General features: G+C 42.9%; 2 protein-coding genes across 2 annotated transcripts; both read right to left on the reverse strand.

Moving 5' to 3' along the window:
• Window positions 1-4363: 4363 nt before the first annotated feature.
• On the reverse strand, window positions 4364-9675 carry LOC131481441 (serine protease 52-like). The gene is made up of 3 exons (XM_058670414.1): window positions 9546-9675; window positions 9025-9173; window positions 4364-4655 (listed from the first exon to the last, which is right to left on the reverse strand). The coding sequence occupies exons 1-3, from the start codon at window positions 9556-9558 to the stop codon at window positions 4386-4388; spliced, it is 432 nt and encodes a 143-aa protein (XP_058526397.1). The 5' UTR covers window positions 9559-9675; the 3' UTR covers window positions 4364-4385.
• Window positions 9676-10117: 442 nt separating this feature from the next.
• Window positions 10118-14369, reverse strand: LOC105942700 (serine protease 52-like). Its single transcript, XM_012931408.2, has 3 exons — window positions 14198-14369; window positions 11233-11428; window positions 10118-10439 (listed from the first exon to the last, which is right to left on the reverse strand). Exons 1-3 carry the CDS (start codon window positions 14277-14279, stop codon window positions 10118-10120), a joined length of 600 nt encoding a protein of 199 aa, XP_012786862.2. The 5' UTR covers window positions 14280-14369.
• Window positions 14370-15407: the final 1038 nt, after the last annotated feature.

The following is a 15407-nucleotide window of genomic DNA, read 5'->3' on the forward strand; positions in this document are numbered from 1 at the left end:
TGTGCTTTTCCAAGTGCTTGGGCCCCAGTACCTATGTGGGAGACCCAGAAAAAGTTCTTGGCTCCTGGCTTTGAATTGGCCCAGCACTGGCCATTGCATCTAGGGAGAGAAACAGAAGATGGAAGATATTTCTCTCTGTGTGTTTGTAACTCTGTCCTTCAAATGAATAAATACATTTTTTACTTCTTTCTATTATTATCATTTTATGATACTGTTCCATAGACCCTGGGATTTCCCTTATCCTCTCTCTACCTCCCTCCTCCCTCACTGAGTTCCCCTGTATCATTACTGTAGTATAGTTCTTAATACACAGTCATATGTCCCATTGGCATGGGACATTGGCAGAGAGTCCAGCATCCTATTGTCTAGATATAGTGAACAGTTTCATTGGGAGTCCATCCTTGTCTGGAAGTAGAGGTGCATACTGCATTGTATCCTCACATCTGGATATAACAGTCTCCATTACACAGTTATTATGCATTCCCTTAAATGAAAAGCCACAAAACAAAATCAACAACAGGAAGAAAAATAGAAATTTACAATGCCATGAAGTTAAATAACATGCTGCTAGATATGAGTGTCTCCATTACACAGTTACTATACATCCCCTTAAATGAAAAGCCACAAAATAAAATCAACAACATATAAAAAGAAATAAAAACAAATAAAAAGAACAAGTAAAAGCAAATAAAAAGAAATTAGCAACACCATGAAGTTAAATACATGCTACTGAATGACTAATGTGTTGCTGAAGAAATGACAAAGAAAATCAGAACATTCTTGAAGAAAATGATGCTACTGTATGATCTATGAGTCATTGAAGAATTTAATCGGAGGAAAGTGTTTTGAGGAGATGAAACTAACAAAAAAGTCAAAATCCATGAGATACAGTTTCTGCTGATCTTTGTTGGTGAAATGTGTCTCCTGTAGGTAACAAATAGATGGGTTTTGTTTTTTAATGCAGTCTACTAATGTATGATGTTGATTGATGAGCTGAAGACATTTATATTCAGGGTTAATATGTATGGGTGGTAATTTGATTCTGTCATTTTAGCAATGGAGTGTCCATTGATTTAGTCTTCTGTTGTTATTTTACTGGGATGTTCTTCACATTTGCCTTTGGTTTTGGTGGGCACTATTCCTTTTTTTCTGTCAAGAGAGTATCTTTAAGTTTCCCTTGTAGGGCAGGTTTGGAAGAGGCACTGTTCGTTTAATTTGCTCCACTGTATTCTTCATTTCTGATATATCAGCTTTCATTGGATTCATTTCCGGTGTGACATATTCCTTGAATTCCTTGAATGCCTGCTTTATGTGCTTCTTGTTGTTGATAAGTGATTTTATACCAAGTATTTTGAATTCTGTGTCCCCCATTTTCTCAATCTCTTCCTCAGTGAACTCTGAATTTGGCAAAGGGTTCTGCTCCTTTGCAGGGGAGTCTTCAGCAATACTCATTGTGTCTCTGTCTCTTCTTTTGCTCTTGGTCATTGTACTTCTGGTTACCAGATTCTTCTCCTTGGGGCAAGTTTCTAAGCTGTGTCACCCACAGGTCTACAGTTTGATTTTACTTATTGTAGTTAGTACATGGCTCTTTGTTTGCAGTCACTTGTGCCACTCCCTCCAGCGAGCTCAGGTCTGGGTTCTTATGTTAGATTTCCACCATGGTCTCTTTAGCCCCAGCTCCTGGCTCACCAGTCTCCACCTCCTGTGATACCATGCGGAAGCTGCACAGTTGTCTGTACAACTTTTGTTCCACTTTTGGTTTTGAATTAGGGAGAACACCAGGTTTCCTATATAGTTAGGTTGTTGTTGATGCTGATCTTGCTGGAACAAGTTGGCCGTTAGGTCTGAAGGCCACACAGACCTATTTTACCCGTACAGTGCCGTAATCGGTATTATTTTTCTGTGGGACCAGTGCAATGCACAGAGTTCAGTGAATTCTTGCTGAGCTCAGTGCATGCACAGCTCACTGTTGTCCTCTGCAGTCTTAAATTCTCTGTCACACTGTAAGAAATGGTGCCTGATGTGCCACTGCCAGAATTCTTGATCTGCTGGCCATCAGGTCTAAGGGCTACTCAGATCTATCTTGGGTGGAACCTGTAGGATGTCACGTTGTTGCAGTTCACTGAGTCAGAAATGAGTTCACTTCCAGTTCAGTGCATGCATAGTCCTGCCCCCTAGCCTTTGCCTGCTTAAACAAAATGGCACTTAATTTGGCTCTAGGAGGTAGACTGGGTTGTGAAATCCACCCTGTTCCTGCACCAGCTGTCTGGGACTTGCTGCTCTATCTCTGCTCCTGCTCAAATCAAACAGACCAGCAGGACGAACAATTCTTTGGGTTCACTTCCAGAGCCACTGGTAAACGTCCCTTCCCACCTTGTTGCTGGTGGAGTTCTGGCTGCTAGTGGAGTTCAGATTACCACTTGCTGAACGCCTCTGGGGTATCAGTCACTGCAACATCACTCCGTTGTGTCCGCTGCTTTCCAATGTCTGTCAGTTTCCAGGTACTCCTCTGCTGTAGTTCTGTCCTCTCCTATTTCATGGTATGTGCCCTCTCTGCTTCACACTGGTTAATGTTTCTCCGTCCATTTAAATGTGTCCTTACCTGTTCTGCCATCTTGATCTCAAATGAATCAATAAATATTTTAGAAAGAATAAGAAACTAGAATGCTGGATGTCTCTGGTGGAAGTGGAAGGGGCTGGGCACAAATGGGAACTGGTTGGTAATCTTTCTAGAGATCAAAATCTTTCTAGCACCATGGAAATTTCATGACTTAATAGTGCTACAAGTTGTACAACTAAAAGCATCCAGAAAAACTCACCAAGTATCTGATAAATATATTTCCTTACATAAATTTATTTCACTATGAAAAAATCAAGTCTCATTTCTTACAAGATTGACAAAAATCTGACAGTTTGACAATGTACTTTGTGATGGAGGCAGAACAGCACGGGCAGGGTGCATGGGTGTACACATACACTTGCATACACACATGTACACACTCTATCAGACACTCTTCCTCTCACTAGATCTTGGTCTTTCAGCTTCTCTATCAGCGCTGTCCTGAGCCTGGTGGGCGTGACCGTGGCTTCTACTTCTGAACTTGAAGCTCAGGAAACCATTTCTGTCTCTACATAGATGGAGAGGAGGAAACATTCTTTGAACTTCCTTTTCATGGAGACACTACCCATCTGCCTGTAGCCATGCCTGCATGCTTTACAACAGTCAAAACTCTTGCAGTAACTCTAAAGATTTGCAAAAATCAACTCTCTACTGCTTCTTCCTGCTCTCCCCACCTCCACACTCTCCAGCCCCCTAGACTCAGACAGTAGACAGCTGTCCTGTTCCACAAAGCCCATATAGACCAACACAGAGGAACACCTTTCCCTTCCCTTTTCCTCTGTCTCAGAATGCATCACGTAAATGTCAATGACTTTCATTTTATTTTGGCTTGTAGCTCAAGGAATTTTGCTTATGGCAAAGCTATATAAAAACACACCTTTAAAAAATAACCTCCTTCTTCCAAAATGTGTCAAAAGAAATGTTCCTTGCATCTTGCCTAATTGGAAAAATGATGCCCATAGATAACTGCTTGAAGGAGGGACAGGTCATCCACTTTTCCTGATAGCCTAAAATAGACCCTTCACCTCCCTCAAGCTCTTCCACGGTTCTTTACTGCACTAACTACCCCCCAAGGTCAGCACTCTGACTCTGCTCTAGCTCGTGCCCCTTTTGGGCTTCAGACTGAGATTTTAAAAGGTGCGTTGACTACTGCAATCCACGAGCTGTGTATTTCTTTCCCACCTCAGCTTTAGATTATCTCTGCTTCAAGGATTTCCCAGTGCTCAATGCTAGCATTATTGTGCATGGTTTCTGAGAGCAAAAGCAAACCTCACCAGGGCTTGAGATCACATGCTAGCTAAGGGAGTCAAGAGGCATGAAGAATAGGGAAATGATTGGAAACCAGTTCTATAGGCCTCTGCAGTGGGATGCAAAGGAGGGAGAGATTGGAGTTGCAAATGTTTCCTGGTTCATGCCTCTCTGGACGATGAAAGAAGGAAGGTGGAGGTTTTTGCAGCTCCTCCTAGAGAGAGGCACACCCCATTCACACACTGGACTGCAAACAGTTCATGGAAAATACATATTGTGATAAAGTGTGCCCGGTGCAGATTTCTTTTTCTGCACCAAAGTAAATTTGTCTCTTAATCCCATTTTACATGAACTTGCTGAACTATCCTTGTATAGTTTAAGTTCCTATTATAGGCACTTGATTAGTTCAACCACAGGTGATGGCCTGGGAATCACTCCTTGCCACTCACACACATCCTTATTCAGGTTCCACAAAACGTAGACAGGTACTCGGTTTTTGAGATGAAACAGTGTTTAATCAGCAGGACAATAGAAGTATCACAAAATATAGGAGCAAGATGGCCCAGAGTGAGAGAAACAAACTGTACCCGGAGTCTGGCTGGCGCAGATAAGGCTTCCCGGCCTTTCTTGTCTCCTTCACAATCCATGATAGATAATTTGACACCTTCGTGTACACTCCAGGGAAGTCCTTATTTCCACATTGCACTCCCCAGCTGATGATGCCCAACTGGTACCATATGCTATTGTTGTTCTTTTTGTGGCAAATCAGAGGTCCCCCGCTGTCACCCTAGGGAAGAAAAGTTGTTTGGAAGTGGAAGGGACAGTAGCAAGCTCATTCTATAGGCCGCTGAGATATAGGCAATTGCCACAGGCAAAAAAACAAAACAAAATAGGGCAAGCGAGATCCAGGAAGGGAGGGGCAGAGCCGGCGGGGGGATTAAGGGGCTGGTCCCCTCGCCAGACAGCTACTCCCACTGGAGAGCTTGGGCTGGGAAGGGGACAGACCAGACTAAGCAAGGCGGCAACACCTGCGCGCTGCACGTGGACTAGATCAGGGAAAAGCCAGGCTGGGCGGATTATTCCTGTGGGTGCAAGCATAAATTAGAGTGGGTGAGGGATGTTTGGGCCTAGCCACAGCATCAACTGGCGGAAGCTGGCACTGGGGACTAATTCTGTCAAGTCAAATCACAGAACCACCCGAAGAGTGCATAAACAGGGACTGAGAGAGACTTGGGAGGGAAATAGTGGGTTCCCCCCTCTTGGATCACTACTCCCGTGGGAGGGCATGAAAACTAAGACGGGGGCTGGGGTGGCTAGACAGAGAGGCACTCAACAGCATCCGTGAGGGCTGGAGAGTTGAGTTGGTTAGATGGAACTAAGCTTTAATACCCACTGACAAGTACAAGAGCCAAATAGGATGTGGGACAGACTGGACTAGTCTGCTATACATACTGGCAAACCAGGGTAGGGGGCGGGCCTGGTGGGGGTTATTGTGGGTCGCCCCGACTAGGCTGCAGCTCTCACTGGTTGATGTGGGGGCCGAGTGTGTGCTGGGCAGAACCAGGCTGGACTGCAACACCCATTGATTCCAGTGGAAATCAGGACTGAAAACAGAACCAACCCAGCAATTGAAACCACCAGCTGATCGGGGTGATGGACTGTGCCCGGCTCTGTGCTTGCTAGAACATACAAGAATCTGGTCTGGGAATACCTCAAAGTTTCTTTGGAGATCTCCCCAATCGAACTGCTGGACTCAGAACCCTAGCCAAGAAAAGACAGAGGACAGAGCAAGTCAATCAACCATCTCAGCTATATGTTGGCAGCGAAATACTGGGCAAATGAAGACTCTATGATGGACTGTGTCAATCAGTGGACAACCTCCCCGAGTGAAACTGGCAGCGATTCATAACTGGAGAACTATTAAAACCATTTGAACAAGGATCTCAGAGCATACCCCACATCCGGGACTTGGGGTGGGTGGGAAACTGGGTGGGGCTTCTCCGTCAATACGCCCCCTTACCTCAGATACATGATGGAAACAATATGGACATAATACTATTACCCACTTCCCTATACCCCCTGAACCTTTTTTTTTTTTTACCGTAATTAACTATGTAAATATTGTCAACAAAAATACAATAAAAAATTTTTTAAAAAAATAGGGATCTTTTGATGAATAGACTTTTAGATTTTTCTTTGATAGGAATTTAATCTCTGTTGTCATCATCATCTCATCATCTACTGATGGGATAGTGTTTCTTAAAGATTTATTTATTTCAAAGGTAGAGTTAGGGACAGAGAGAGAGATGAGAGAGAGAGAGAGAGATCTTTCATCTGTTTGTTCACTTCCCAAATGGCTGCAATAGTTGCGACTGGTTAGGTCAGGCCACAACTCCATCTGCATGTCCCACTTGAGAGCAGGGACCGACACACTTGGGCCCTCTTCTGCTGGTTTCCCAGGCACTAGCAGGAAGTTGAATCACAAGTAGAGCAGTTAGGAAATGAATTCAGTATCACAGACATAGCTAAAACCATTGCACCACTACACTAACTACCATGTACTGGTTTTTGATGAACAAATTTTCTAATTCGGCTCTCCCTAAGTACTTTTGATATTTTTCAAAATTCATTAGATATCCCTCTTGGCTTTTCAACTCAAATCCATTTTTCAGCCAGTCCATTTTTTTTCTTTCTGCGCATTTCCTAATTGCAAAAAAAGTAAAACAAAACAACACCAAAAATCCATTATGCTTCATACTAGGCTTGTTGATTGAATCCTGTAGGCACACAAGCTGAGATAGTTCAAATACAAAAAAAGAAAACTTAATAAATAATAAGTATATAAATAAATAAATAAATAATATCCAAATTAACTTTGTGGCCTTAAAGCATTACATGTTAAATGACTTACAAATTCCAAAACATCATGAAAAGGTTGCTAAGTCAGCCAGAATATGTGGCATAGACACAATGTGCATGTCTCAAAGCATCTGGAATATTTTCAAAATTCCATTGAAGAGTAATGGATAATCACTCAAAAAAAATCAATATATAAAGAGAACATTATATAAATAGATGCAATTACATATAAATACGCATGCACACACACACACAGGACTGTGTATGCAGAGAATATTTGGGGAGGAACACACATTCATGTGACAGTGGTTTTCTCTTTGGGGCCGGAACTGGGGAACAAGGGTAAGAGACAAATTTCCTCTTCATTGTGTTCGCGTTGTATTACTTGAGCTTTCTTTGCCAAGTAAATGAATGAAATCAACAACGCTTCTGATTCCACTCTTCTTAACAGTTTCAAATACAACTTTCCGTATCTCTGTACACAAATGTATATATGCCATGGTTTTACAGAAATAGGATTGGGGCGGGGGGGTACATACTTTTCCATGACGATCAAAGCTGTAATTTGGAAATGTTCTGTGACATACAAAGTTTTTTTTTAACATGTTTTATTATTATAGTTTTTTATTTTATTTTATTTATTATTTTTATTTTATTTTATTATTTTTTTATTTTTATTATTATAGTTTTTATTATTATAGTTTTATTATTATAGTTTTTTATTATTACTAAAGTTTTTTTAAACATTCATGTGTGTTAAAAATCTAAATTCAAAACAAAATAGCCTTCAAAATGGAATCTGGGCATATTTGATTTTTTTTTTCAAACCATATTGTAATTCGAACCCGACAACATACTTTCAATCCAACTGTTCTTGACAGAATGCCTTGAAGTTGTTGGGAAGTCAGTGACTTTGAAATGAAGAATTTTAAGTGACTTCTTTGGGGGTGAGAAAGGTATGTGAAACATATCACAAAGAACAGTGGTACAGACAGACTTTGATCGGAGCTGCAGTGTGAAGGCTTGCTTGTGTGGTTCTTGAACATTTTCTCAAGTGATTGGAAGGCTCAGTACTTGCTCAGGTAACAACACCTCTCTTGCAGAAGGCTGGGTGAGTGTTAGAAGTGACCAAAGACAGATCCCCAAATATGGAAGGAATTTACTCCATGGTAATACCTGTTACTTTTTGTTTTAGTCTGGTTTTTGCTTTTTTGGTGGGTCTTTTGCTCCTGTTTTGGGGTGGTTAGATCAGGCCCATCTGGAACGGCCAAATTGAGGGGCTGATCTTTATTGGAACCTGAAAGGTTGTTCTATCTCCAGAAGTCAGGATGTCTTTGCTGCAATTCTGATCTGTAGTTTAATTTGCTGGTGTCTTCTTAGCAAGGCTTTGGGCTTCTCTGAACCTCAGTTACCCGTTGACAATGAGATAAATTTGTCTCACAGAATTAAACACTTTCGTATGTTTGTGGTATGATGTGTATGGGACTGGGAATCAATGTAAAAGTGGTGGTGAAGAAAACAGTTGTTATATAGTTATGTAATATCTAGCATTACCTTACTTGGTACTCAATGTGTGTCACCATGGCCCTGTATTTTCATTTTTAAAGATGAAGAAATACAAAAAGGCACAGGCACAGGGAAATCACTTGCCTAGGTCATGACAGTGAGTAGAGGAGCTGGGAGTTAAGCCAGGTCACCTAATTTCAGGCCTGGAACCCCTAATCACTACCCCTCAGTGCTCCTTTTGGTTTCAGAACATCCATCCTCATAAGATCTTACTAGGCCAGAAGCATCCTCCCCAAATTCATGTCTACTTGGAACCTCAGACTGTGATCTAATTTGAAACTAGAGCTGTTGTTTCTCTTTCAGATGTAATTACTTAAATTAAGATGAGATTCTGATGATAAGAATGAGCTCTAACTCCAAGACTGGTGTCTGAATAAGAGAATGGGGTAGGGCACACACATATGGGAGAAGGCCATGTGACTACTGAAGCAGAGATTGGAATGAGGTGTCTGCAAACCAGAAAGTCTCTGGGGCTGCCAGCCACCTGCATTCAAAAGCTGTGAGAAGAAAGGAAGGGTCCTCTCCCAGAACCTTCCAAGGGAGTATGGCCCTGATGATATCTCCAAAACTGTGAGAAAATCTTTTCTGTTGTTTGAAATCACTCAAGTCTGAAGTCAGTTTTTAGGGTAGTCCAAAGAAACCAGTACAACATCTTATCCCAAAGAGGCAGAGGGAAGTGATTTATCCTGGAGCTGTTAGCTGGCCCTCTGCAAACATATGGAGTCCATTACCTTGCAGGAATCCTTTCCACCTTGAGAATTGCCAGCACACAACATGTTCTTGGTGACCAAGGGCAAATCACGGAAGCACCTGTCCCAGTGGATTAGGTTGAGGTCCACTTTATGCAGCTTGGAATTTGGAGTGCCTGGAGTCTCTAAGCCTAAGGAGAAGCAATTGATAAGGTCATAAGCTCAAAGTGGTCCCTTTGGGTTGAGGTCAAGCACTCACCATGTGGATGCCAGGACTGAGGGGAGTGTGGAAAACGGTGTCTTGAGCCCACCCTCTCTGAACCCAGAGCTTACTAGTCCTGGGTCTTTGTTCATTGTCAGTCACAATTCACTATCCCACCACCTACACAAGTGTGTCAGGCCCCAGTTAGGGTTCTGAAAAGATGTGTTGTGCAGTCCCATGAGAGTGTAAGGGAAAAATCCATTGCCAGTTATGTTCTGGGGTCCATGACAGACAAACAGAAGCTTGACTCATGTCAGGCAATTATGATGTTCACTTCCTTTTGAGGATGTGAATCCAAAACCTAGTATATTCATCCTCCAAGATGAATATGTTTCTGTCTGTGTCCTGCTGGATCCCCAAGGTCTAGAACACTTTCTTGGAACAGAGAGGTGGTTTCATGAATTTGTGTTGAGTGAAGTTTGAGGAACTCTAAGGGTTTTTTTGTTTTGTTTTTTTGTTTTTTTGCTGTACAAATTAACTTTGTTTTTTTGTCTTTGATTGTTATTTTATTTTTGACAATCATTACTTAGTTAATTACAATAAAAAGGTTCAAGGGCTATAGGGAAGTGGGCAAGACCATCAGTTTGAGGGACTCTAAGTTAAAAGACAGATTATTATTAGTATTAGTATTATTTTAAAGCTCAGAGACAGTTTTTGAAGGCAATTCCTAACAACTTCTGCCTGGATTATTCTGTTCTGGATTATTCTGTTGTTCGTGGCCTACCATCTGGGTGTGCAACTTACTGTGGAAGCCCCAGAGGACCCTTAAAACCTAAACTAAAAGACAAGACTGAACTAAAGACAAGACTCTTCATGGCCCCTGAGCAGAGAATGTGAAGTTCTCAGATCTGAAAGGTGGATTCCCCAGGACCATCAGGACCCCCAGGGTTTGCTTCCTGTCCCATACACCAGCCAGGTACCACCCACTCTTGTTTGTGGCAACTCACTGCTGTGGGTAATGCCCCAGCCGGTCGCCAAGCAGCCGTTCCACCTCTGTACGTCAGTGGCCTTTGAGAGGCAGATGGGTACATTGTTGACATCAAGGCTTAATGGGGATTGCAGCAAGAGCAAAGCTATGTCATTATCCAAGATCCAGCTGTCAAAGTCAGAATGGATAATTAGCTTGTCCACTTTCACCTCCATCAAGTTCGGGATGCTGAAGTCATCCATGCCGTGTACAATTGAGAGGTTGGAGCTAATTCAAAACAAAAGAGATAAAAAGGTTGTAGACAGGCAAAAGGCAATGTCAGAGAGAAAATGATTCTATCAGACTGAGGCTGTGGTCCTTAGAAGCAGGGGTATGGCGGCATCTGGGGTCATGTACCTGCCTTATTTGTAGAGCCAAGAAAAGAGCCCTATCTGACTCCACTACGTGAGTTTCACTCCTGCCTTGTTGTTAACCATCTCCTGGCCCAATGAGCCCTACTTGCATGAGCTAACTTGTATGTTTCATCAAGCAATGTTTGGAAGTCATGCTATATGTGTAAGTAACCAAGGAGACTTGACCTTGATTTACAAGGACTGGGGTAACTATGGGGCAAACCACTGGACAGCTTCTTAAGAAATGTGATTTTCAGGTCTTGGGCCACAAAGTAGGAGCTCTATCAGGCTGGATGTCTGCCTGTGGGCCCCAATTCCTCTAAAAATTCTCTGATTTCATGGTCAGAGTAAATCCATTAGCTCTCCAAGTGAGAACCAATACTTAGGAAAAGTATTTGTCAGATGTTTGAGCCAGTATCATGTGAACTTAGCAAGATGCAAAGTCCAAGCAACATTTCTTCTGTGAGGTAGGATATACACAATAATGGTTTCCTACAAATCTTAGGAGGAGAGTAGCATATCTTCTTCCTGCGAAGTGTACTATTCAGCCACATAGCTCAATATTTAGGTCGATTTTGGTTTTGTAGGTGTGCAGTTTTCAGGAAAACAAACACCTAGGGGCAAAAATTATACCACACTGGTTAAAAAATTTTGTTTGAAACACTTACCTGCTTGCTTTGATGAAGCAATGGGATGCAGTCAGAATCCACCACTCACTGAGAATGGTGCCTCCACAGAGATACTGCCCTTCGCTAAGGATGCCCACGTGCCATGGGAACTCTGTGATGCTTGCAGGCTCCCCACCTATGATTCCAGATATAATTGGCTTCTCGAATTTGGCACTTATTCTGTAGCCACATGTTGCTAGGAAAGAAGGAAGGAAGGAAGGAAGGAAGGAAGGAAGGAAGGAAGGAAGGAAGGAAGGGAGGGAGGGAGGAAGAAGGAAAGGAAGGGAGGAAGGGAAAAGGAAGGGAGGGAGGAAGGGAGAAGGAAAGGAAGGAAGGAGTGAGAGAGGGGAGGAGGGAAGAAAGGAAGGAAGGAAGGAAGGAAGGAAGGAAGGAAGGAAGGAAGGAAGGAAGGAAGGAAAGAGAGGAAGAGGGAAGAAAGAGTCAGAGCCCAATAATCAAGATTGGTTGGCTTGGAAGAAATTTCTGTTCTTCCTGAGCTCACAACCAGCAATGGCTTAGCCAGGTTAACAAATAGGATACTTCCTGTGTGTCTACAGAGGCCATCCCAGTTGTGAGGACTATGAGTGTGAGCAGCCCTGGTGGCCTCTTGGAAAGGTTCTCCCTGTGGGAGGGACTCACCACCACCAGTCCTGGGCTCAGATCTGGCTGTTGCACCAAAGCCAGGAAAACAAGGAGAGACCATTCATCTATTCGAAATGAAGCCTCACTGACATTTGAAAAACAGGGCTTCAGGGTGGTATTGGAAAATACAATTATGAAATCCTTTTTAGATCTGGACACATATTCTCAGACTTTTCCAAGAAGACATCTCATGCACACCAGACAGTCCACAGGCAAAGGGAAATGAATCACCTCCAGCTCCCACCCCACCTCCTGCATTTCCTATTATCACTACTGGACATGCTTCCACCCACATTTTAAGTCTAAGGGTCATCTGCATTCATGCCATAAGGAAAATAAAACATTTGTCATTTACTATGTGAGGGTTTTTGTTGGGTTGGTTGTTTTGTAACATCTTCTAATGTCTTTCTAAAATTGCCTGGAAAATGAGAAAAATATATATAGTTGAGCATTTACAATTTTCAGGGTCCTATTCTCACCTGTTTGATTTAACTCTCATGCAAACCCCGTAGGATAAATGAAATCAGCATGACCCCCACTTTAAAAGCTCTTTTTACCTCTGTCCTAAAGTGACAGAGGGCCAGCTGAAGTTCAGGGTATTTGACTAAGGCACGATGACAGAAACACACCTGAGCTGTATATAATAGGCAGCCTAGCTTCACAGTCATTAGCAATGACTGTGAAGATTCACAGAAACTTAGAACATGAAAACACATTTCAATTCCAATCATCTTCACACCACACATCATAACCACCCACTTGTTTCCACACCACCTATTATCACAGCCACACAATCCTGTTACTATAGCCCCTCACAGTCCTACTACCACATAGCACTATCATATGCATCTTGCCACCACACAACCCCACATCACAAAACAAGCCTGTTAGTCCACAAACCATCACCACACAACCCATCACACAAGCCTTCATGACACAAACCCACAACCATACAACCTCACATTGCTAAATCTCACTGCATAAAATTATCACACAAACTGTCCCCACATACCCAACCATCACACAACCACACAACTCTAGTAGTATAAAACCCCAAAACATACTTTGCCACCTAATCACACAACCTCACAACCCCATCATTACACCTCTGTGTACATATTTGCCATACAACCTTGTTACCACACGTCAACCCTGATCCCACACTCACTACCACCAATCATAGTCCTGTCATGGCTTGCCTCTGCCTGTCAACCTTTTTTCTAACAGCACTGTGGTCCTTCAATGTCCCAGAAATGTCCTGCTCTTTCCTGTGCCAGAGTCCTTGTCACATCGCTGCTGAAACGACATTCTTCTCCATGGTCTGACTCACTCCTCTTCACTTATTGAATTCCCACGTGTCCTTTACACCTTAGCTCAGTTAGAAAGCTGTTTTAGAAACCATCCTGGCCTTTCAGACTTTTACCATGTAGCCCCAGTATTATTTTGACATTCAATTCTCTGGGTTTTTTTTTGGTACAATTACAATAATTACTGGTTAGGTACCTGTGATACTGTTAACTTAAAATTTGTTTCCCCCCAACACCATGATAGTATAATATCCTTTGTGAAGCAGGAGTCATCTCCAAGCATTACACACCTAAGAGGCTACCATATGGTAGGATCCCAATATGTATTCATTGAATAGAAGGACAGACTATGGTTAGGCAATAAGGTTCCTAACATCAATGGTAAGGATTCCTTAACCAATCAAGAACCTGTGTAAGTAATCTGGAAATGGATGAACTTCAATTCAAAACTATCTGCCCTTTGAGTTTCTAAACCAGGAAGCCTAGGATGGAAGAAGAATAAGTGGCTTCTAGCAATTTCATCTCACTTGAAGATGCAAAGAGTGAGTAAGTAGAGGATACTCAGAAAAACATACCTCAGTGCCCAGTGTGACTGATGGGCATCCAGTGGGCATCTCTGGCTTGGCAGCCTGTGAGCTTACTCCAAGAGTATACTGACTTTGGCCATTCACTCTAAAAATCTCTGTTACCTAGCCCAGAGGATGAATTCTCATTCTCTCTCTCTCTCTCTCTCTCTCTCTCTCTCTCTCTCTCTCTCACACACACACACACACACACACACACACAAGCACACACACACAAGCTCCTCTACAGGTAACTTTGCCATCACAGGGAGGCCTTGGAATCTGCTCAGGGCCCATCTGAGGGGCTTCTTAGGCATGTAGTGCCCTGGATCCTGCCCACAGCCACTGAATCGGCATCCCTGGAAATGATCTTTGACCCCTCTTGATACTCCTGCCCACTGAGGATTAAGACCCCTGGCAGGACGCAACTGCAAGGATCTCACAGACACCTACATTCCAGGGAATCAGGGGCCTGAAACAGCTGCAGGGCCACCACCAGCACGAGTGTTGCATTTCTATCTCTCCATCTTTTCATTGGACTGGTCTTTACATCAGCAGTGGGAAGGCTTCTGGCAAGGCATAAGGATGAAGGGCAGGGCTTGTTACATGGTCTTAGCTAGCACATAGTCCACCCTGGCCACTGACGTCACAATAGGGCCCTGGATAGAGCTGGCCTGGTCCAGACAAAGCAGCCAGATGGCCTCTTGAGCCCCCTGGGATGCAGTAAAGGCCTAGCTGTGGTTCAGGGGTGAAACATATATTTCTCAGCCAGTTCTCCTACAAGGGGTTCAGATCCCTGAATGTATCAGGACAAATCAGCAGAAGGCTCACCCCACAGGTAACCTTAGTGAAGGAGCAGAAAGTTAAGACAACTACCTGAAATAGGTCAGGTGATACGGTAAAGAGAGCACAAAATGAACCCCTCTTAGAGAAAACTCCCCTTGCCAGTCACACTTAATACGAGACCCATGGAGCCTCAGATGACTCCTCTGAAAATGGGAGTAATAGTCATATACATCATGATATTGATGGGAGGATTAGTAAGTAAATGCATATACACTAGCTTAGAATTTGGCAAATATCAAACCCACAATTTCAGTTCACTTTTCAATTTTTAAGAGTTTTATTTATTTGAAACACATACACACACAGTCTCCCATCTGCTGGTTGTTTCCTAAAAGTCTGTAAAACTTGAGGTTGAACCAGGCTGAAGCTAGGAGCCTAGATCTCCATTTAGACCTCCTACATGGGTGGTAGGGTCCAGTTCCCTGAGCCATCACCTGCTGGTGGTGTGTGCATTGGGATCCAACTACTTGGGCCCTTGCTTCTGCCTCCCAGGGTGTGCACATTAACAGGAAGTTTGAATTGAGAGCAGTCAGTACCTGCAGGCACCTCTATTGCACCAAAGCCTATGATGTCAATTTTGTGATTTCATCTCTACTAATGTATTCTGCAAAGGAAGGCACCTTGACCAGCAGTTTCTTTTCATTTTTTAAGATTTTTTTTCTTTGAAAGAAAGATTTACAGAAAGATCTTCCATCTGCTGGTTTATTCCCCAAATGGCCACAGCATCTGGAGCTCAGTCCATCCAAAGCCAGGAGCTTCTTCTGTGTCTCCCATGAAGGGTCAGGGTCCCAAGGACTTGGACCATCCTCTGTTGTTC

The sequence above is a fragment of the Ochotona princeps genome, chromosome 11 (assembly GCF_030435755.1).
Source record: "Ochotona princeps isolate mOchPri1 chromosome 11, mOchPri1.hap1, whole genome shotgun sequence".
NCBI classification, from domain to species: domain Eukaryota; kingdom Metazoa; phylum Chordata; class Mammalia; order Lagomorpha; family Ochotonidae; genus Ochotona; species Ochotona princeps.

Bases quoted from the DNA above. Each gene is read 5' to 3' on its own strand.
- LOC131481441 (XM_058670414.1), bottom strand. The intron at 4,656-9,024 runs GTAATGGACTCC...TTTCTTCCCTAG, and splicing joins GTGGAAAGGATTCCTGCAAG to GGTGACAGCGGGGGACCTCT.
- LOC105942700 (XM_012931408.2), bottom strand. From the start codon at position 14,279: ATGAAAAGATGGAGAGATAGAAATGCAACACTCGTGCTGGTGGTGGCC. The intron at 11,429-14,197 runs GTAGGTGTCTGT...CTTCTTTCCTAG, and splicing joins GGCCCCTGATTCCCTGGAAT to CAACATGTGGCTACAGAATA. The intron at 10,440-11,232 runs GTAAGTGTTTCA...GTTTTGAATTAG, and splicing joins TGCTTCATCAAAGCAAGCAG to CTCCAACCTCTCAATTGTAC.